Source organism: Triturus cristatus, chromosome 3_2, assembly GCF_964204655.1.
Source record: "Triturus cristatus chromosome 3_2, aTriCri1.1, whole genome shotgun sequence".
Taxonomy (NCBI): Eukaryota; Metazoa; Chordata; class Amphibia; order Caudata; family Salamandridae; genus Triturus; species Triturus cristatus.
The window spans coordinates 850,298,730-850,320,849 of NC_140584.1; the positions used below are offsets into that span (position 1 = coordinate 850,298,730).

General features: G+C 47.4%; 1 protein-coding gene across 1 annotated transcript in view; it reads right to left on the reverse strand.

The window, feature by feature from the left end:
- The window catches only part of BLTP2 (bridge-like lipid transfer protein family member 2), an 800,213-nt gene that overhangs the window by 152,449 nt on the left and 625,644 nt on the right, over window positions 1-22,120 (reverse strand). The window contains exon 30 of the mRNA XM_085649125.1: window positions 12,930-13,085. Coding sequence (XP_085505251.1) covers window positions 12,930-13,085 — 156 coding nt within the window. The remainder of the gene's footprint in view (window positions 1-12,929; window positions 13,086-22,120) is intronic.

A 22,120-nucleotide genomic window follows, 5' to 3' on the forward strand; every position in this document is an offset into this window, starting at 1 on the left:
GTGATATTCATTAAAAGGCGACTATGCATACAATGAATCCACGTGGAATGTATTTACACCACTAGTGAAGCTCTGACATGTCTGATGCTCTACCGTGCCTTATCCCGGTAGACACCCTTGTTGTTTATTTATACAAACATGGGTAGCTATTGACGGGCACATTTAATACACATGCACACCAAGCCATTCAAAGGGGATTCGACAAAAATTTGACCAAAACTATGCAAGAAATCCCCCTCACGGTTAATAAAACACACAGCCACTGCCGGATGTGTAATACTTTTTATTTTACTCTCTGGAAAGGGGACGAACATCACTTGAGAGTCACAGCGCGCTCCTGGCAGAGCCCAATGCTGTGTTACACCCACCATTGCCTGCTGAGTGCCACACACCTCTGTGTTGTATTCCACTAGCTAGTGCATATGCTATGACACTCTCTAGCCCATGTGCACTGTAACACCACCCCGTGAATATGTCATGCCACACTTGTCTTCGCACGGGTTATATTGCCCCATCTAACGTGCCTTCCTCGATGCCTATGTTATAACGCACAGTGCTATGCCATACACATTACAATCTGCGATCCATATCTTTGTCACAGTGCATATGCAACATTACACTCCCCAGCACATATTTTATATTACAACTTTAGAGACTAGTTAGGTTACACAACACTGCCCTGTGCATATTACACTCCAAGGCGCATATCGCATAGCACGCGCTAGTGCCTGTGCTATCTCGCGCTCTCCAATGAATCTGTCATTGCGCACAATGTATTGCATATCATATTTCACGCCCGGTTCATCTTATATCACACTTTTTGGTGCATAGTTTATACCATACACTATATCTAGTTTTCATTTTCAATCGTGCTCTCAGGACTATGTTCTATATAACACTGTGTTCACCTATCCTTTTCACGGGCATTACATTTTGCGATAGGGGGTGGAGGATCAGGGGGTGTTTCTGCCAAGTGAGCCCGGAGTCACAGTCACAAACGTCCTCTTCTTCCTGAATAAAAGTGAGATTATGCTGCATACTTGTTCATATTTTAAGTAGTTCGCACAGACACACGTTTTAAAAACAATAAAGTTCCTAATACCCGCCTTCTCTGAACAGTTAGCTTGCTGCCCCATCCCCCTCCTCCCCCTCCTCTGTTGTGTGAATCCATGGACTAGCCTCCTCCCTCCTGCCATGCATGGTCTGATGTGCTGCCACTGCCCTCAATTTAGTATGATGTACCAGTCCACTCCTCCTGCCCTCCATTGCCCAATTCTATGCCCCATCATTGACCTCCTGCTTAAACTCTGTGCTTAGCTTGCTGCCCCTATTCTCCTTCCCCCTGCCCTCCGATGTCTTTGTGCATGCCCCTGCTCCATCCTTTTTGCCCACCATGTTCCATGGACCTGCCACTCCTATCTACTCTGAGTGTTCTGTTGAGCTGCCACTCCCCTCCCACCTGCCTAGCATTGTCAGATGACTGTAACCTGTCCCTGCCACCTCCACCCTGCCTGTCCACATGCCATGCCCCTATCCTCTTCCTCCTGTCCTACATGGTGGTCCATTGTACTGCCACACCCTTCTGCCCTCCCTGGTCTGTTGTGCTGCAACTGCTCCTCCTGCCTGCCCCGTGCGGTCTGTTGTGAGGCCCCTTCCCCTGAACTTTCTTGTCTGTGCACAGGTCCTGACCCTCCCTTCTATCCTCCATTGTCCTTTGTGCATGCCCCTGCACCCTCCTTCTTGCCCATCATAGCCATTGTGCTGCCACTAACCCTCCCACTTGCCATGCATGGTCTTCTGTGCTGCCATGGCCCCTTCCACCTTCCCTGTGTGGTCAGTTAGCTGCCCCTGACCCCCTCCCACCTTCCCTCCATGGTCTGTGTGTATGCCATCACAGTCTCACTGTTGCTCTTCATGGTGTGTCTTGCTTCTAGTGCCCATCCTGCCTGACCTCCATGGCTATCTTGCTGCTCCTGCCCTGCCCCCTTGCCCCCAGCCCTCTGTTTACATGTGCAGACCCCTACTCCCTCCCTCCTGGCTTGTCTGTTCCATTGTAATGCCCCTGATCCGTCCCTCCTGCCCTTTATGGTCTGTTATGCTGCAGCTTTCTCTCCTGTCTGTCCATTATGGTCCTGCCTCTTGCCCCTCTGTTCTCTGTTGTCCATGTGCATGGTCCTGTCCCCTCCCTCTTGCTTTCTATGGATTGTTGTGCTGCACTCCCGTCCCGCATGCCCTGTGTGGTGTATTGTGCTGCTGAAAACCCTGATGCCTGCCCTGCAGGGTCAGTTTGGTGCACCTCTCCATGTCCCTCCTGTCCTCTGTTATCCAAGTCCATGTCCCTACCCCATTTCCTTCCATGATCCAATGTACCATACTTGCGAACATTTTGAACTTGGTAAGAGGGAGATTTTGAAAAAAAAACTGGGGTATTGATTTTCCCCTTTGAGTTACATTGAAAAAGAGGAGATTGTAGACAGGAGACAGATCAAATAAAGCCCATTCGAGCTTAAAAACATTGGACGTTTCCTGGCTGAATCGGGTCTGTTGGCATGTATGGTTGTACTACCATTGCCTCTTCCTTCTGCCCACAATGGTCTATTACATTACCACAGCCTCTCTTGCAAGTCCTGTATCGTTGGTTTGTTGCCCCTGCCCCCCTTTCCACTGCCCTCCATAGTCTGTTGTGCTGCCACGGCCCTTCCTGCCTGCTCAGTGTGGTTAAATTGTTGCCTTTGCACCCTCCTACCTGCCTTCAATTTTCAGAGTCCGTGCCCCTGGCCTCTGCCTCTCAACAGTATCCTAATGAACAACTAGATTGCTACCATTCTATATTTATTACAAAAGTGTGGAACGCCTGACGTCATCTTGATGTAATCAAAACTTTAATACGTAGAGCATTTCCTTTAGAAATTACATATATGAGAGGGTCTTATTGGCATCAAAATTATGGTTAGTGCTCTAAAAGACTAAAATAAGGACATATTTTCTGAGTTTTCAAATAGCGACAAAGCACTTTTAAATTATTTGTTATCTTTATGTTTTTTTTATCCAGTTGACCACTTGATTAAATGTTGCACTTAGGGGAGAGGATGTGGTGTTATTTCCAGAACTGCAGACTTTGCAACTGGGGAACCAGGTTGGAGTTTCTGCTTCAGCTCGACATTCTGTGATTCTGGTCAAATCACTTAGTCTCCCCATGTCTACAACCAAAATGAATTTGTTCTTGTGTGATGTAACCAATGCTCATGTAAAGCACTCCAATACCTGACAAGTCTGCACTATATAGCACTGCAAAAACACAAAATAATAAGTGTTTTGCACACTTCTGTCATTGGGCTATATCTGGGCTACATCTGGGTGATTTTGGGCTACATTTGGGCTCTTTTGTCTCTGGTGGCCATCTTGGGAGACTTATTTGTTATGAAGTTTCCTAATTTCCTCATTTACTGCAGTCTCCTCAGTAGGAAATACTTTCAGTTTTTTACTTTGATTCCATCAAGAAGGCATTCAGATGTGTCACACATTTGCCATAAATTCAGAATGTTAGCACTCTTTTTGCTCATTAGATCACTGTAGTAAAGCTACTGCTCACCAGGGAAAACTGCTGCTGGTATTGAAAGTGCATGTTTCAGTCTGCATGTCAGAATTTTTTAATGAAATAGAAGAGGATTTGAGAAGTCACTCAAAATGTGCCCTAATTTTTCTTTCTGCAGCACTAATCATACTTTTTATGGAAAAATGAACCCCCTCATTTTGTTCCTTTTTAAATTAAATGTTTTAAGAGTTACCACTTTAATCCAAGCAAGATGGCTTCAGGTGTGCCTATGTTTATCATAAGTAAGACTGTTAGCGCTCTAGTTGTTCTTTGGAACACTCTGGGAAGCTGCAGTAGAACACAAAGGAATCAACTGACAGTCTCTGCCCTTGTTGGATGTACATGCTTTACTGAGAATGTCAGACTTCATTCTCACATGACTGAGAAAGATAATGTGAATTTACAGAAAATAAGCTCTCAGTTTAGCTTATAGATCACCTTCCAAACCTCTGTGGGAAAAGCATGAGAAAATATTTTTCTCTCAATCATGATATCCCAGCAGAAGGCTTTTTCACATGGTGAAATCACCTTAGAACATACCACAATTCCTAAAATGAGTATGGTACCATCAACAAATGATTTATAATGTAACTAAAGTCTTAAAACCTTCTATTAACTGCAATGCTTTTTAATGAGGTGCTATCATGTATATTGGTCCCAAGATGGCTGCCAACACTTCTTGGATGAAGTGCTGACAGCCAATCAGATCTCAGGATGAGATGTGTGGTTAGGCTCCGCCCACATATATATATGATTTTACTTTTGATTTTCTCAGGAACTACTGAACAGATTGACACCAGACCTGCAAAAGGCACTTCCCTGACCTTATGGCTACCTCTCTGCCAAATTTCACGTAATTCTGTTCAGCCGTTCGGGCTGTAGCTGCGACTAAAGGTCCTATGGAAAAATGCATGGGGAAAACGCGTTTTGGGACCCCCCCTTTTTCTCGGCCCCCGCTTGACGAATCACCCCGAGACTTTCAGGGTAGGAGCGGAGCGGAGCGCCCCATTAGTTTTGAACATTTCGCGAGGATTCGTCAACCGGCACCAAAGTTATTCAAAATAGAATTTTGAGATTTCCTATGGAAACTAGGTTGTAACTATAACTATCTACTGGCGACTGCCAGTAGATTATATATATATATATATATATACATATATATACATATATATACATATATATATAGATAGATAGATAGATAGATAGATAGATAGATAGATAGATAGATAGATAGATAGATAGATAGATAGATAGATAGATAGATAGATAGATAGATAGAGAGAAAAATATATATAACACAGTGAAGGTCACCATTGTGTAGTTATAGTTAAGTCAGAGTTTCCACAATAGGAGTGTTTTTTTTGTTTTTGATAATCACTTTGGTGTCATTTGACAAATCTTTACAAACTTTTTAATCCACCTGAGCTCCTTCCCTACACTGGGGTGATCGGGCAGGTAGTGGCTGAGAAAAGCGGTGGTCTGAGGAGGATGAAAGGATACGGAAACAAGAATTTGCAACGCAATAGGTCTCGAATTTGCAAGAGTTTAAGCTATTGACATTGTAAATGACAATGCCTTTTTCATTTATGTGTTGTTTTTTAAAACATAAATAAAAGGCATTGTCATTTACAATGACAATAGCTCAAACTCTCACAAATGCGAGACCTATTGCATTGAAAATGCTTGTTTGTTTATTTTTTAACCATCTCATTAACTAATGGGGGACCACTTTTATTTTGGTGCCCTTATACCAATGCTTGATGTCCACTGACCAAAAACAGGTCTTCCTACATATAGTGTGTATGATTTCTTGGAAAAATATTAGTCTAATGAGACAGCTAAAACTGTATTAAAGGCCAGACCCAACAAGAGCAACAAGGAAAATGCAGCACGCTGAATGAAAGTCAAACCCCCAGTATCTTGACCCATGGGAGTCAGGTGATCAAGTCTCCCTGGGTGCCACTGGACCCCCACAATCGAGTGTATTTGACACAAACGCGTTAGCTGACGGCACAGGTGGGGCCCCGGCGCCCACACAGTTCACCACTTAGACACCCCGGCTCCAACCAGACCTGTAGGACGCTTTGTTACCACACACAGAGCGCAACTCGCATCTCGCAGGGTCGTATCCGGTGTGTCATGGGCCGTAGAGCAACGACCAATGAAAATGCCATCATCCCCCGTCCCCCGAGCCCCCCCCCCAAGACACATACAGCTTCAGGGCTGCTGTTTGAACGGTGACATACAGCACTAATCAGGGTAAAGTGGACCACTGAGGTCTCTGGGCCCCGGTACGGCTGCACCTGCTGCACCATTGGAAACTACGCCCAGGAAAGCCGGATCAGAAGCATCATTGGGACAGACAACTCGCAAAAGCGCCAATGAACAACTGTGGGAGCTTCTGCGCTGCGCGCTATCCGGAATCTGCTCACAGGAACGTGGTATCTCCGGGTGAAGGGCACCTGGGGAATTGCTGCCCCTTGTACGCGAATCCCCCGAGCTCGGAGGCCAGCACGGGGCAGACTGTGGACAGCTCAAAAGTCTGGGCATTTTATTTAGAGCCAATGTATTGTGCAACGTGCTGACAAGTCAAATCCCCTTCATCCACAGAGCACCCTTTGCCCTGGTGGCAGCAGCACAGCAGCTTGGAAATGTACAACAGAAGTAAAGTCCTCGTGCAGTGAGAAGAGCGTGCCGGCGAACGTGCATGCACAACCTGGACTGGAGCCACCAGGCTGCGGTTCCAGAGGCCTGTGCCCAGATTCACAGCAATGTCTGCAACAGTGCCGGGAATCATGGCGGGGTCCGGAGAGGGAACCCGCAGCGCAGCTGCTAAACTCTGTGCCTTGAACGAATACTGTCTCGCTCCCCCATCGCGGCCTTGTTTCCACCCTTCTCATCTTTCTTCTGTGCTATCTGTGCCAAGAGGGGGGCCTTTCCAAACACAGGACGGAGAGGCAGTTCCCTGCCAGACAGCCCATGCACACAGGGCCCCTGCGCCCACTTCTAGGCGAGGGAGGAGTAGGCAGAGTGACCTCGCCCTGGGGACCCCCTCAGACTCCAGCGGGGACCTTAAACAACAGAAGGCGTCTGTAGGGACTTACAGAACGGATATTGTGAAGCTCTGCCTTAAAGAGGCCGCCCGGCTCAGCCAAGGACAGAAAAACAAACAAAACATTCTTAATCCTGATGTCAAAGTTCACCTCTCAGCCCGAGCCAAAACAACAACAAAACATAGCACAGCAGGTTCCCACACGGGCATCAAGGCGCGCAGGTGTCTCGTCACCTGCAGTCTCTTCACCCCAGTGTGAGTGGCGCTGAGCTGTACACTGCCTTTAAACTAAAGTCGGGTGTTCTGCGACACTTGTCACAGATTCCGGTGTTTGAAGGGTCGCGAAACCCAAAGTAAAACTAAGCGCTTTGCACACCGTCCATCCGTGCACAAGGCACTACACAGACCTGACGCGGAGTACGTTCAAGCTGTTCTGCACCGCCCACCTGTCAGCCAAACACTGAACAAACTCCACGCCCCACACTACCAAACCCAACGAATAACACAGCTGCTTGGTGGCATTCCCAGGCTCGCAAGAAGAGGTGCAGGGGGGTGCGCTACAATGCCAAAGCAATGGTAGTAAGAGCTATACATAACGTGTTCCTGTCAGAGAGCTGCCTCGACCTGGCTTGTGGAGGAGGCCAAGGCCTGAACAGGCATCTGTTCCAGTACAGTGCGCAGGATCAACACCCTTTCACGTCGAACCCCAAACTTTATTCCAATGCACCTTAGAACAACGTGAGGCTCCTGGGCGTCCGGAGAACTTCGAGCTTGGGGGCGCCCGTGTGAAGACGAGGGGGAGGAGTGGGTGGTGGTCTTTGTGTAAACTCCAGGGTACGGAAATACGTGACAAGGTCCAAAACCTGCTTTTCTGAGGTGATGGCTTGCCAGTGAGGGAGGTAATGGGATATCTATGCACCAATGGGATGAGAAGATGTCGCAGCTGGTACCTGGAGAAGGACAAGATTTGTGACCAGTGTCACAGCTCAGAGTGGGTGGTCGTCTATGAGGCCCTTGCTTGGAGAAACCAGCTGTAGAGGATTGTCTATATGATTGTGTTTGGTATCCTGTTCTGGATTGTGGCTGGTACTGCTGTGAGCGCTGGTATCTGCCCTGTATGATGAGAGCCCACGGCCATGTGCTCCTCTGAAGGGCACCTTGTGGTATTGGAGCATGCCTAAGGACTTCGCAGTATTGGTGTCAGTCTTAATGGCAAGTCGTCTATATGCTTGCCAAATAGTGTGTCACCATCGAAGACCATATCTAGAATCTTCGACTGGGCCTCCGGTGAAAATGAGGTCACCTTTAACCCCCCTTGGCATCTTAAATGGCTGTGCTAGCTAGCTGACGAAAGCCTGGGGATGCAATGTCCATGGCGTAGTCTATAATTTCGGACAATGTCCGTTCACTCTCCAACAGAATCTTCTGTGCTTCCTTCTAACTCTCCTCAGGAATGAGGTCGATGATATCCCCAATTTCAGAATACATTTGGCGGTCATTGTGGCCTAGGAGGACAAGGGAGTTGGCTGCCCTCAATGTGATCTGGACATGGCCCGAAAACCTTTTCCCTATATTATCCAGGTGGCATCCCTCCTTATCAGGTGGTGCAGAAGTAGGAGCACCTTGGTTTTTCGACCTCTGCTACTCTACCTGCAAGATAAGGGAGTCAGGCTTGTGGTGTCCTGCCAAGCATGACGGGGAATCCTCAGGCACCCTGTACTTCTTGTCGAAATGCGGAAGGACAGATGGTACAATGGCTGTTTTTTTCATGATTTTCACTCCCTCTTGCCAAATGTAGTCAACTATTGGTATAGAGAGAGAAGATCGTCTGGCCTACTGTTTGAAATCACAGAGGAAGCAGTCAGCCTGCATCACTGCCATTAGGAGTTGAAACCTTGTTGTAGCTCTCTGCATTAGGTTCTGAAAACCTCCAATATCTTCGGGAGGTGAATCGGTCTGGCGATGTGGAGCTGAGGATGGAGTTGGGACTGTCGGAATTTTTCCCTCTTCCCTCTCTTCATCCGAGGATGGAGGGTCCTTCCGTGGTGGTAACGCCACATGGGATGCAGGTGTCATCCTAGGTGCAGCTGGCGGTGGAAGGCATGGAGGAACAAGAGGGGTAGAAGGTGGTGGTGGTGGCGGATCAATATGCTGCTATTCAGGAGATTGTGGGAAACGCTTCCTATAATCAGAGAGCATGACCTGGAGATCCTTCACCAAGAAAGCAGGAAGAAGTGAAGTGTCCCACATAGGAGGAGGGTCAGAGTAGTATCCACATTGCTGATAATATCTAGGCGGGGAAGGATAATACTGTTGAAAATATTGTCCTTTGTCCTCATACTCTTCGTCATCCTCCTGGGATTTGACATCCATCCCTGAAGTACAGTGAGCTGCGCCAAAGAGGCCACCATCATCATCTGACTCATCAATGTCGAGTAGGGGGTTCAGAGGCAGGGATGAGACCTTGCTAGGTGGCGTGACTCCTGGGTGTAGGAAGGTCTCAGAGATCATAGATGAAGGTGTCGCTGGAGGAACTTTTGTCGGTGGAGTCACCACCGACGGGACCACAGTCGACAGAGACATCATGACGGAACCACAGTCGACGGAGACATCATCGACAGAGACATCATCGACAGAGACATCATCGACAGAGACATCATCGACAGAGACATCATCGACAGAGACATCATCGACAGAGACATCGTCGACGGAGACATCATCGACGGAGACATCATCGACGGAGACATCATCGACGGAGACATCATCGACGGAGACATCATCGACGGGGCGGTCGTTGGAAACAGAGTCGATGGCAGTGATATCAACGGGATTGTCGACAATGAAGGTGCCAACGGGAACTATGCAGACTCCTGGATCTTTGTCATCAAGATAAGAGAGTTGATGGCTATCAGTCGTCTTCGCCATCGTCCGCGATATGGTAGTGGTCATCGACGATACTTGAGTTGGCGGATAGGTCGTCGGAGATTTTGAAGCAGACTTCTGCATCATATAAGGGACCACAGAGGAGGAATGTGGATGGTCTCTTTCTCTGGCATAAGGTGTCGACAGACCAGGTAAAGTGGTCGCTGAGGAGAAATGTTTTTTCTTCTCCTTATTCTTGGAGCTGTGAGGTACATGGGAAGTCTTGATAGATTTTCTAGACTGCTCAAAAGCTCCTTCGAGGCACCTGGCACTCTTGTGAGACTTGCCAGAAGAATAACTGTCCTCCTCAGATGCCGTTCTTTGGGTCTTCTGAAGCCATATGAGAAGCCTGCCTTCCCCGTCCTTCAAAGTTTTTGAGTAGAAAATGTAGAAAATCTTAAACTCCCATACCTCGTGCTTGGGATGAAGACAGTAAAGGCAATCCTTATGTGGGACATCCACATGAAGTCTTTTCTTCCAACAGGTCTTGCAGGGACAAAAAAGGCCTTTACATTTAGACATGTTAACAATATTATGTTGAATAAAGCTTTAAAAATGAGAAAAACTGAGCGGAGCTCAGGGTGACTCCCTTCACACACAATGTGCCGTGAAAATCTAAGGGACTCAACCTCCCTTAACCCCATCAGCGCTGCGCGGATTACCGCGCCGTGCTGAAAGTTCCGTGCGCGGGGCCGTGACGGAGCGGCTCCGTCATGCGCACAACGCAACCGACGCGCATGACGGAACCGCTCCGTCACTCGCATCGAAGGGGCTAAGAGTGTTCTAGAGGATGCTAGCAGCTGATTGGTTATAGTTCAAGTTTGGTCCTTTTTTTTAAAAAAGGACATAGATAGGCAATTAAACCGAGGGCCTAGGGCCATTCTAGCCAATGTGAAGTGTTCTATTACTGCTTGATTATGGTACTGTGGGACTCCCACTTCGACGATGGGGAATGACTCAAGCATGTGAATCTGTGAAAGATACCCCAATACTGGATAATAATGGCACTATTCTGGTTAGGTCCTGTAAAGGTCACAACAATTCTTGAGATACAAACTTTGTCAAAGAAAAACAAGTTGCAAACATCCGGGCCCAACACTAGATGGCGTGAGAATGAACTGCATGTGATGATCCGTCAATTGTGGACTAAAAATTGAAGGGGGTTGGGTCCACAACATCGATTTCTCATTTTAATTTCCACTGGAAACTTTGCTCTTCAATATGGAAAAATGGATTAACGGAATTACACCAAACTTGGCAGAAGGTCAGAACTTGACTCCGAAAGCATGATTTTCATTATTTGGTATATATCTATTCAGTAATTTGAGAAATTTATTTTAAAAGAGGTGCTCAGTGATCATGAAGGGGTTAATCTTCTTGTTCAGTTAGGGATATATGGACTGTTATGTATCTCGGGGCCCTGGCAGTCTTGAACATTTCTAAAATAAGCAGATCACATTGTGTGACAGTGCGTTTCCCCCTGTCTGCTAATGGGTTCCGCGGAAATGCTCTATCTGATTGGCTAGCCACAACGGCTCAAGTGTTGCAGAGGTCATTATAGGACCTGAGGACTCAGTCCAAGTGTCCTGAAAACGTTTTGAAAAAAGGCATAAGGGTGCAGGTAGTGACACCCTGAACTTCAGGCACTTGAGGTGAGAGCCCTATTAGTGATTAATATAAAAAAATTATCCAGGCCCCAGGTACAGTGGTTCTCCCGTGGGATACAGCGCAGAACTCCCATGGGGTACTGCGGTACTTGTGTCAGAAATACTGTACAAGCATCTTCCCTATGGTATTGCGTTATCAGGAAAGCTTCTCCAAGGACATTTGCATGGTACCATTGGGTGCAAGCTCATATAGTACATCACTCGTGGCATATTACATGACATCATCGATGACATCACTTATTAGACTTAAAGAACATAATTTTTCAATGGAGGGGCAAGTTAAAATTAGCTGACAAAACAAAAATTGGTGTATTGAGTGTTTTTCTTATTTTTGAACGCATGTTCTTGTCTCATTGCAACACTTAGTTTTTAAAAATATTTATTTTTTCATTTTCGATTGTCAACAGGAAACAGTAGAGTACCAATTGCAAAACCAAAAACAACTGTGTAACATACCCTCTACTCTCTGTGCATCCTGTTAAAGAGTTTTACAGCATGCATGTCGTTGTGCGGCCCTTTGAAAGTCATCTAATACATTATTCTGACATTCCATTCAAAATGATACAAATGTTTTCTGTTGTCTATCGATATACCATCCTCCTGCTTGTTTTCGCTCACCTATGCAACCCCTCCCACACCAATCGTTAGATAACATTAAAAGATTTGGATGCCTCCTATTGCTGCACTCCCTCCATTCTTTGCCTCCCCAATTGCTGGCAGTGTGGTTCCTCATGTTTCCAGATCCTTGTTCACCTTCTCGTCTTTTCTAAACATCCTAATATGCGTCTCCTCTGCCAGTGCCCATTCAATCATGACTCTCACCTAGAGTCACATTATCGGTCCCCTAGTTCCCACCCAACCCATGGCTACACGCCTTTTCGCTAATAGCAGTGCTAGGTACATTTTATTGTATCTTCTTATTTCTGGGTTTAGTTAGGATACCCAGCAGACAATGTCAAAGGGAGAGACTGGGGACAATTCCTGCCGTACCATGCAATCCTACCACTACTTCCCACCAGTACGTTATAACTTTGTCACAATACCATGCCAAGTGTGTAAACGTAGCTCCTCTCTGTTCGCATTGAGGACAAATCCATAGAACGACCTGTGTAAATTCTGTTCAATTCGCGCAGGGTAAGATAGTTATGATGCACATGACTGAAATGCGTCAACGTGAACCTCTCAGTACTAGAAGAACTTTTTATTAATTCATAGGTTAGTTTCCAGAAACTATCTGTTAGTTGTCTATCCAGGTAGTCGATTCATGCTGTTCTAACTGCCAGCTCTCTCTCAGATCTATCTACTTTGACAGTTTTGATTTCAACACCTAACTATAAAGTCATTTTAACATTTGTTCCTTTCAGTGAATATACAAAAACACACATTTATTAAATAAAAAAACTTGTGATGCTAAAGTACTCCTGGTGGAATGACTCCTAATGTTGTAGCATCTGTGAAATTATCCCAATGTAGAGGCAGGCAAAGTAATGACTGACAATCGTGTACGTTTTTGATTTCAGTCTCAGGAACTACTGAGTTTCTTTATTATAATAAACCTCAGTGGACTATTTTTTGTTGGATTGTTTTGAAACTTTGTAATGTTAGAAACATTTTCTTTAGGGTTGTGTGGAGTTCCATCCTGAGACTCCATACCACCCCCTACCAAAGCTAGACAACCTGGTCACATCCTCACCTTCATAATCGAGTAAATCTGCTTCTCCAGTTGGCGGATCTGCAGTACGTGCTGCCGCACTGCCTCCTGCAGGTGCAGGATGCTGCTGCGCTGCTCCTCTGGGTTACTCGAGATCTCCAGCTGAAAGCGCACCCGCTGCTTCTTCTCACTGTGTGCCTGCAAAGGAAGACAGAGTTAAAGGAATACATGATATCCTCTGTCTCAAGTGGTAACGCTTCACCCCCCCTGGAATCTAGATTCCATATAATCATCTTTCAGGTAAAAATCGAGCAGCCTTTTGTATAAGCTGTAACAATCCCTCCTTCCTCGAGGTACTCCATTTCCCTTATTTGTCCTCCCCCAAGCAAACCCCCACTCTCCAAAATGTAGCTGTCAATCTCTCACTCCACTCTCCCGTAGGCAGCATGCTTGTTACTTCTAAGCAGCTGTGAATGTGGGGTGTTTCCACAGTAAACGGAAGCCTCCTTGCCCGAAAGGTGTTTTAGACTTTTCCCCTCTTTTTCAGCCCAAATCTTAATACTAATCTGGAGCTGCTCTCACCTGGCAACCACTCATTAGGAATGAAAAGTCCCAACCAAAAGGGAGTTGGCTGCTATACAAGCACACACTTTGCATTTCAGCGGAACATAAAAATTGACAGGTTTCTTACCTTTGGTAATTCCTTATCTGGTCGAGACATGATCTATACGCCTTTCCTTATCTTTGAATTTCCCAGGCATCCGACTGGATTCAGAAGATTTTTCTTCCAACAATACCCTTGCGTGCCGGTAGGTGGCATTGGTCGGCTCTGTGTGACGTATCTGTCATTGTGATCTCCACGTCACTTATATAGGCGCCACCTCGGTGAGCGAACGTCAGTTACTTTTCATGACTTTCCACGCCAGGAGCGTGGAGCCATGAATGCACTGACATTGGTGTGTTTTGAACAACTAGGGCCCTGAAAGGGATCAGCCCTGACCCTGAAAACCTGTCAGCAGTGCGGGGAGGTGGGTGGGTCGGTAAGGAATCTGCGGCTAGATCATGTCTCTACCAGATAAGGCGTTACCGAAGGTAAGTAACTTGTCCACCTGATAGAAGCATCTAGCTGCAGATTCCTTAGCTTTAAATAGATACCCAAGTAATACCATCCCCAGAGGAGGGACAGCAGACACGTTTAAACCAGGAAGTACTGCAGGAGAGAGCAGCCAAAAAGGATGCCCCTGCGGACTTGACTGCCAAGGCAGTAATGCTTGGTCAATGTGTGCAGTGATGCCCATGTTGCTGCCTGACAAATGTAGAGAACTGGAACTCCACGTTGCAAAACAGTGGTAGCAGCCTTCGCTCTGGTGGAATGAGCCCTTAAGCATTCAGGAGGCTGCTTTTTGGCATGAGTAGCACATTTTGATACAGAGGATGACCCATCGCGAGATAGTCCTCTTCTGCACCGCACAACCTTTCTTTGAGCCAACATACCCCATGAAGAGTTGGTCATCAATCCGGAACTCTTTAGAGCGATCAAGGTAGAACGACTCTTTTTCAGTCCAGATGGTGGAGTCACTCCTCTTCCTTAGAGTGGTGCAGAGGAATGTAGAAAGTGGGCAAGGTGACTGATTGGTGTTACCACTTTCGGTGAGAAAGAGGCCCTAGTGCGAAGCACCAACTTATCAGGGAAGGTGGTCAGGTAAGGAGGCTTGCAATTCGCTCTCCCTCCTGGCAGAAGTTATTGCCACTAAAAAGGCTGTTTTGATGGTAAGCAGCCAGAGGAGGCAGTTTTGTAGAGGTTTGAACTGAGCACATATCAGGAAGGTGAGAACCAAATGAAGGTCCCACTGAGGGATGATAAAAAAAGGGCAGGTGGGAACATATGTACAACCCCCTAAGAAATCTATTTACAATAAGTGATTTAATAAAGAGGGTTGGTCTGGCAGCCTAAAGAAGGCAGACAGGGCGGAAAGGTACCCTTTCAGAGTGGCCAGACAGAGCCCTACTGGGCAAGGGTCAAAATAAAAAGCAGAACTTGAGAAAGGGAAACAGAAAGAGGATCAATAGATCTTTCTATATAATGTATTAAAAATGTGTTCCACCGGCAGGCCTACACGGTTTTGGATGAGGGATGCCTGGTTGCCAAAATAACATTACAGACTTCGGGAGAAAGGTCGAATGCTATCAACTGCCGTCTCTCAATCTCCATGCAAGAAGACCTAGAGTTGACAGGTTCAGGTGGAGGACCCTCCCCTGCTGCTGTGACAGAAGATGCCCCCGAAGAGGTAGCCGGATCGGAGGATCGATACTCAATTGTAGAAGCTCAGAATACCAAACTCTCTGTGCCTAGTTCGGAGCCACAAGAATGACTTGGGCCCAGTCGCCCCTGATCTTCTTGGGCACTGTGGACAGGAGTGGTATGGGGGGAAAGGCGTATAGAAGGCCTAAGCGCCACTCAAGATGAAAAGTGTCTCTGAGCGAGAGCCGCCTGGGAAACTACAATGCACTAAACTGCTCACATTGCAGTACCATGTGGCGGTGGTGTTGTCTGGGAACACTTGAACCATCTTTCCCTTGAAGGAAGGAAGAAAGTCTTTCAATGCCAAGCGAATCGCACAGAGCTACGGCAGGCTGATGCAGAGTCCGGATTCCGCTGGAGACCAGAGTCCACTGATCTCCACCTCTCCCAGATGGCCGTCCCATCCCAGGAGTGACAAATCTGTAACTACTGTGTGAGCTGAGTGGGGAAGGGAGAGGGGTCTGCCTCTGACCCAATCGTAGTTGGTCAGCCAACATTGAAGGTCCTTCGAGATCTGGACCATGTCGGAGAGACCTCCCTGATGCTGCGCCCACTGGAACTTCAGGTTCCACTGCAGAGCCCGCATATGCCATCTGGGATATGCAGCAAGTAGGATGCAGGAGGCCATGAGGCCCAGCAGGCTCAGAGTCATTCTCATCGTGATCCAGGATAGAGGCTGAAACATCGGTATCATAACCTGAATACCCTGGACTTGCTACTCGGGAGGATAGGCCCGAAACTGCACTGTGTCCAGAATCGCTTCAATGAACGGGAGCGCCTGAGAGGGAGTCGGGTGTAACTTTGGCATGTTCATAGTGAACCCCAGCAAATGCAAGAGGTTCACTGTAGTCTGAAGGTGGGAGACGACAGCCTAGGGCGAGCTCGCCTTCAACACCCAGTCATCGAGATAGGGGAAGACTGTCAACCCTGATTTGCGCAGATGAGCTGATACCACTGCCATCACCTTGGAGACAACCAGAGGGGCGCTGGTAAGGCCAAAGGGGAAAACCGTGAACTGAAAGTGCTTGTGGCCTACCGTAAACCACAGGTAGGGCCGATGAGCCGGCAGGACAGGAATGTGAAAATAGGCATCCTGCAAGTCCAACGCTACCATCTAGTCTCCACGGGTCTAGGGCAGACAAGACCTGGGCCAGAGTAAGCATCTTGAACTTTTCCTTTTTGAGGAAGTAGTTGAGGGATCGCAGATCTAGGACAGGGCGCAAGCCCTTCTCCTTCTTCGGGACCAAAAAGTAGCAGGAATAACAAGTACAGCCTACTTCTGGCACCGGAACCCTCTCTATGGCTCCCTTTGCCAAGAAAGTCATGACTTCCTTCGGAAGCAGATTCAAGTGATCCTCCGCCAGCCAGTCGTAAGTGGGAGAAATATATAGCGAGGGAGTAGCCCTTTTGGAATATCTGAAGAACCCACCTGTCCAATGTGATGTTTTGCTAGTGATGGCTGATCCTGCCACCAACTGGCCGCCCATGATCTTGAAGGGTGGGGCTGGGAGGGTTTGGCGGCTGAGGCTGCAGGGGTGGTGGGTGGACTAACCTGACCTCTGGCCGCCTGACCCATGGGGTCAACAAACCGTGCCCATGGCTGTGCAGAGGTTGCTGAATATGCGTGGCCTTGTGGCTGGAATAAGGCTGGCGTGGCTGAAAGCCCTTTCCGTAGCCACAAAAGGGGTGAAAAGCAGACAGGGGACGTGTGGCCATAGCCAGTGAGTCCTTCAAGTGCTCCAGGGCCATGACTGCTTTGTCTCCAAAGAGATGGAAGGACATCAGTCAAGGCCTCGTTGAATGCCAGGAAAGGATGTTTGACTTTTTCCACTGAAGAGAGCTGAAGGTCTAGGACTTCAGCTGCCCTTCTCACCACCATAGCATACAAAGCTCCTTCCTCCGGAGCTATGGTAGGGGGAGACCGCAGGGCAGAATCTGGAGAGGTATCCAGTCCACTGGCCTCACCCGATTCCTCATACCAGTCCATTTCGTAGTGAGGCTTGTCTTGTAAAGGGTCCAGCAACTCCTCCCAATCTTCCTCGATTCCTAGCTCTTCAAAATAAGGCTGATGAGCTGACCTGGACTTAAAGGTGCTGTCAGTGCCAATCTGGCTTAGGGCGTCTGCGCCAGAAGGTCGCAGTGGTGCCACTGGCGTCGTTCCGGATCTAATGGAGAGGCATCTGCACCAGAGCTGTTGGTGCGGAACCCGAAGGACACCCCCCACCCCCACCCGAGCCTCCAGGGCTCGAAGGCACGCTGGGAGGATCAGGCTGCCCAAACCCCCGTCCAGCTCAAAATTCTTTGAGCTGGACGGGGGTCACTCCAGCTCCCAGGAAGGCAGGGAAGCGCGGCGCCAACTCAGGCGCAGGTTATGCAGTACACGCCAGCCGAAGGATGTGGAGAAGTCGAACACTTTTTGTGTTTATTATGTCGCTTACCTGACGCACCTGACAACTTCGAGTGGGAAGACAAGGACTTAGGACTCCCGGAGCGGTGACCGGTCCTTCCTCTCAACTGGGGCCGAGAACGAGACTCCCGGGGTGAGCGATGTGGTGCAGAGTGCCAGACCGCATGAAACTTTAGCGACTGCTCCCTTAAAGCTTTCGGAGCCATGGCCTGGCAGATGGAGTACGACTTGTGGTCGCATTTCTGCCATCAAAGACAAATCAAGGGTGGACCCGTCACCAACATGGCACGGTCGCATGTGCCACATGTTGAAAAACCCTACACACCCAAAAATGTTCGACAAAACATCAAAAAAGCCTGTCAAAGGATCTGCGCTGGCTGGCGTGGAAAGAAAAGAACTGACAGCGCATCTAGGTGGCGCCTATATAGGTAATGCGGACGTTGCAACGGCAGAGAAGATGCCGACTACTTCAGGCGGAGGCGACAGACCCCACCTACCAGGGCCCAAGAGTATTGCTCGAAGAAAACTCCTCCAGATCAAGTCGGACGCTTGGGAAATTCAAAGGTAAGGAATCTGCAGCTATATGTCTTTATCAGATGTATTAATCAAAATTATATCATTTTTAGACTGACCTATGTGGACGATACTGAATAATCAGAACACAAACATGTTAGATGAGTTGAAATATAAACTGCAGCTTTTGTTTCAGGTAGCTCCAAAAGTGACATCACTCATTCTGTCAAGAATGGATTGGTACAAAAGTTGCAATCTTGGTATTTCAAATGCTGTTTTTTCCAATCTACAACTACTACAGAATTCAGATGTCCGCTTGATATTTGCATTGAGGAGACAAATACATGTGTCTATTTTCAGAAGCAGATTACACTGGCTGTCTATTGAGAAAAGGATCTTATTTGAAAGTTTGTGGCTGGTTCATCATGTAGTCCATCGGAAGAGGGCACTCCATTTGGCCAGTGATCATAATCTTGTCCTCCACAATATTAAGAAATCTGAAATGGGAGGTCGAGCTTTGAACTGTTTAGCAGCTGAACAATAGAATTATTTTGCCCGAAGTATAAAGGAGAAACCTGTGTATCTTTCTTTTAGAAAGGCTCTAAAAATGTTGCTTTACTAGTAATCTGGAGTTGTGATGTGTGCAATGTTGCTTCTTAGCCAGCACCAGGATGCTCTTTTTAAGTATCAGTTTGGGGTTATATTCAGATTTTATGTTATGTTATGGGTTCTTATGAATCACAAACAAGTAAGCAGGACTTCCACATGTTCTTGGAACCTCGAATCCAACAAGTTAAAGTGCCTTGCAGTCCTTTCAAGCCAATGAGTAGTTCTATTTCCGAAAAGTTGCTGCAGAGCACCATGGAGCAAATAGAGATTCGCTACCATTCTTTTTGAGAATAAATTAAAAAATTAGGTGATTTCAAAGGAGGATCCTTTCCCCATTTAAGGAGTCAGTCCCGTGTCGCCGCCAACCCTACGTCCTTTCCACATCAGGAGTACTTCCCTAGACAACAGCTACCCACATTACTGAGTGAGAAGGTCTTCTCAGGAAACAGAGAATTCTTAAACAGGAAGTCTCATTTAAAGCAGGAAACAAACTGCATCAGGGGTTCTATGAAATCAGCTCATTGGTTTTTGAACTAATACCCATTTTTCAAGATCCACAATTAATATCCCATCCCCACCATCCACCTGTTACAGTGTAAAGTGTGCAGGAAGAGGCCTATAGCACTCTTGTGTGCCACAGGGGCCTGAGGAATACAATGCAATGCACAGCAGGTGTCATGTGAAATAGTGAACCATGGGTAACAAGATCCTGTGAAGGGCATACCGCATAAGCAGCAGTGTGTGAAATTCATGGTAAAATGCGCAGTATAACATGATGGTGCTGAGCTGCAGGAACTGGATCGTGGCTTCAGACAATGTGGTGACCCTGAAACAGATAAGAATTTAACATGCAATGTTACACTCTGCATGTCATGAGGGAATCGGCTTTAGAAATGGAGTGTGGCCAGCCTAAATTATGTGATGGAAAGGACAAGTTACTCTTTGTAGTAATCTTTGCACAGCTACGGCCAGATGTACGGCCCACCAATTTGCATCTCGCAAATATCGTCGCATTTGCGACTCGCAAATTGAGATGCATATCAGTGTCTCAGACACTGTTTGCGATTCCTAATGAGGTCACAAATTGCATGCCTCATTAATATTAATGAGGCAGGCGCAATTTGCGACCCCATTAGGAATGGCTAGCACTCACAGGGATGGTAGCCTGCTGGGGTCAGCAGACCACCATGACTGTGACTGAGACCACTGCCTGCCCTTAAAAAATATTTTCTCACATACTCACAAAGGGGAAGGGGTCTACTTGAAGTAGGTGGTAAACTGCGAGTGTTTTGCAGCCGCAAATGCGGTCGCAAAACAATAGTACATGGAATGGTGACTCGCTATTAGGAAGGGACGCCCCTTCCTAATAGCGAGAGTCGCAAATGCTATTAAGCGAGTCATTGACTCGCAAAATACCATTTGTACATGCCATTACCCTTTTTTGCGGTTGCAAACTGTAGGATCTCCAATTTGTGGCCGTAAAAAAGGGTCGTACATCTGGCCCCTGGTCCTTCAACTAGCCTTACATCCTACAATTAAAACATCCTTCTTCATAAGAAAAAGGAGAAAAGGGGAAATTCAGACTCAGGAGCAGGCAGGGCCTATACACCCATGTGCCGGCCTTGCCCCAATGTCCTGTACCAACTTTCTCCCCTCGCCCTTTTTCTGACCCTGAAGGAACTGGATGCAATGTGCCATCGACCTGAGAGAGAGCTTTTCTCAGCGATAGTTGCTTATTTTGTTTGCTTTTTTAACACAAGCTCTGGTGCAGCCTAGCTGCTTCCTCCCAACCTTCCAAATCATCTTCATGCCACTAGAGGCCTTGATTGTTGCAAATGCTGCAAGGATGGCAAGCTTCACGCTTGACTGGAGATCAGTGTTGGTCTCTCAAAGGTTCATGGTAGGTCTTTTCCCCACTCTGGATGTACTTGAGCTCTAGGATGGCAGTCGCTGCTTTCATCTGGAGTCTCTGGATTGGTTTACCTAAATCTCCCTGATGTATGGCAGAGCATCAAAGTCAACCCTGTGAAGTGACGTAGCAGTTTCGCCTTCTTCGGGAGTGAAAGGAGACCTAATAGACACACCTCCGTGGCGTCCCAACGGGTGCGTCCCGTTAGTGTAGATAACTCGTGGGTAACTTCAGACCAAAACCTCCCTAGGACAGGGCATGACCATAACATATAAGTTAAATCGGCAGGATGGTGGGTACATCTGGGACATTGTGCAGCAGTTAAGGGGTACATCTTGTGAATAGCCTGTGGTGTAAGATAAGCCCTGTGTAGTATTATTAATTGTATAGATTTCAGCCGAAAATTACGGGACACCCGTCGAGGATGTACTTGGGCAGCCTCCCATTCCCTATCCTCCAATTCCCTTGCCAGTGCCAGTTCCCACTTCTGACGGAGAGGCAACAGTGGTACATGTAGGTGCTCTCGCAGTCCGTGGTACAGCCACCGTACTAGGTAGCGTCCATGGCCCATGATGTGAAGTGACCGCAACAATTGAAATGTAGGGGGTTCCGCCTGTGCCACTAACCAATACTTCCGGACATACTGTACAACCGATGCATGCGTGAGGAACAGTCTCTGGCACCGCTCTAGTGTAGACAAACTCGTCATGAGTCATCAGTGTACCGTCTAGGAAGAGATCCCCCAACTGTGGACGTGCCCGCCTGTATCCAGTTCCGTACCTGGCCAGCCGACAATACACCACGTCGGCAAACCACATAGGGGGATGTTCGGAGCATATGGATTTAGGGCTTTAGCAGATTTCTGAGTTTGCTTCCAGTAGTGGAAGGCAATGGACAACAGGAAGGGAGGGTCTCGCATCTTGTCTGCCCCGGGACATAGCAGTGCCTGTAAGTTCCCTCGCCGTAGGTGCGCTGGGGTGTAACCTATTTTAAGCAAGTTATGGCCCGCCAACCAATACACCAGCCACTGCAATTGCCCAACAATACAGTACGTTTTAAAATCAGGTGCCCCCATGCCGCCCGCCGTGCTTGGCAGCTGTATCTTGGATAGTGCTAGTCTATGTCTTCCTTGTCCCCATAACAAGGATGTGAGCAATGTATTTAGTGACCTGAAAATCCAGGCCGGCAGGACCACAGGAATATTGACAAAATGGTATAAGAGTCTAGGTAGCATGACCATTTTGGACACTGCTAGCTGGCCCGCCATGGACAACAGCAGGGTGTTCCAGAAGGATCCTTGCGACCGAAGCGAGTTTATAGTCCGCACCACATTCCCATTGATGGTGTCGGCGGAGGACCTATAATTTTGCATCCCAAGGTATTTAAAAGTTGTGGGTTCTATTCTGAACTGCACCGAACCAAATTGTAGGTGGGTCCCCTCGTATGTCAGAGAAGGAGTATGCAACTGACTTTGCGGCATTAAGGTGCAGACC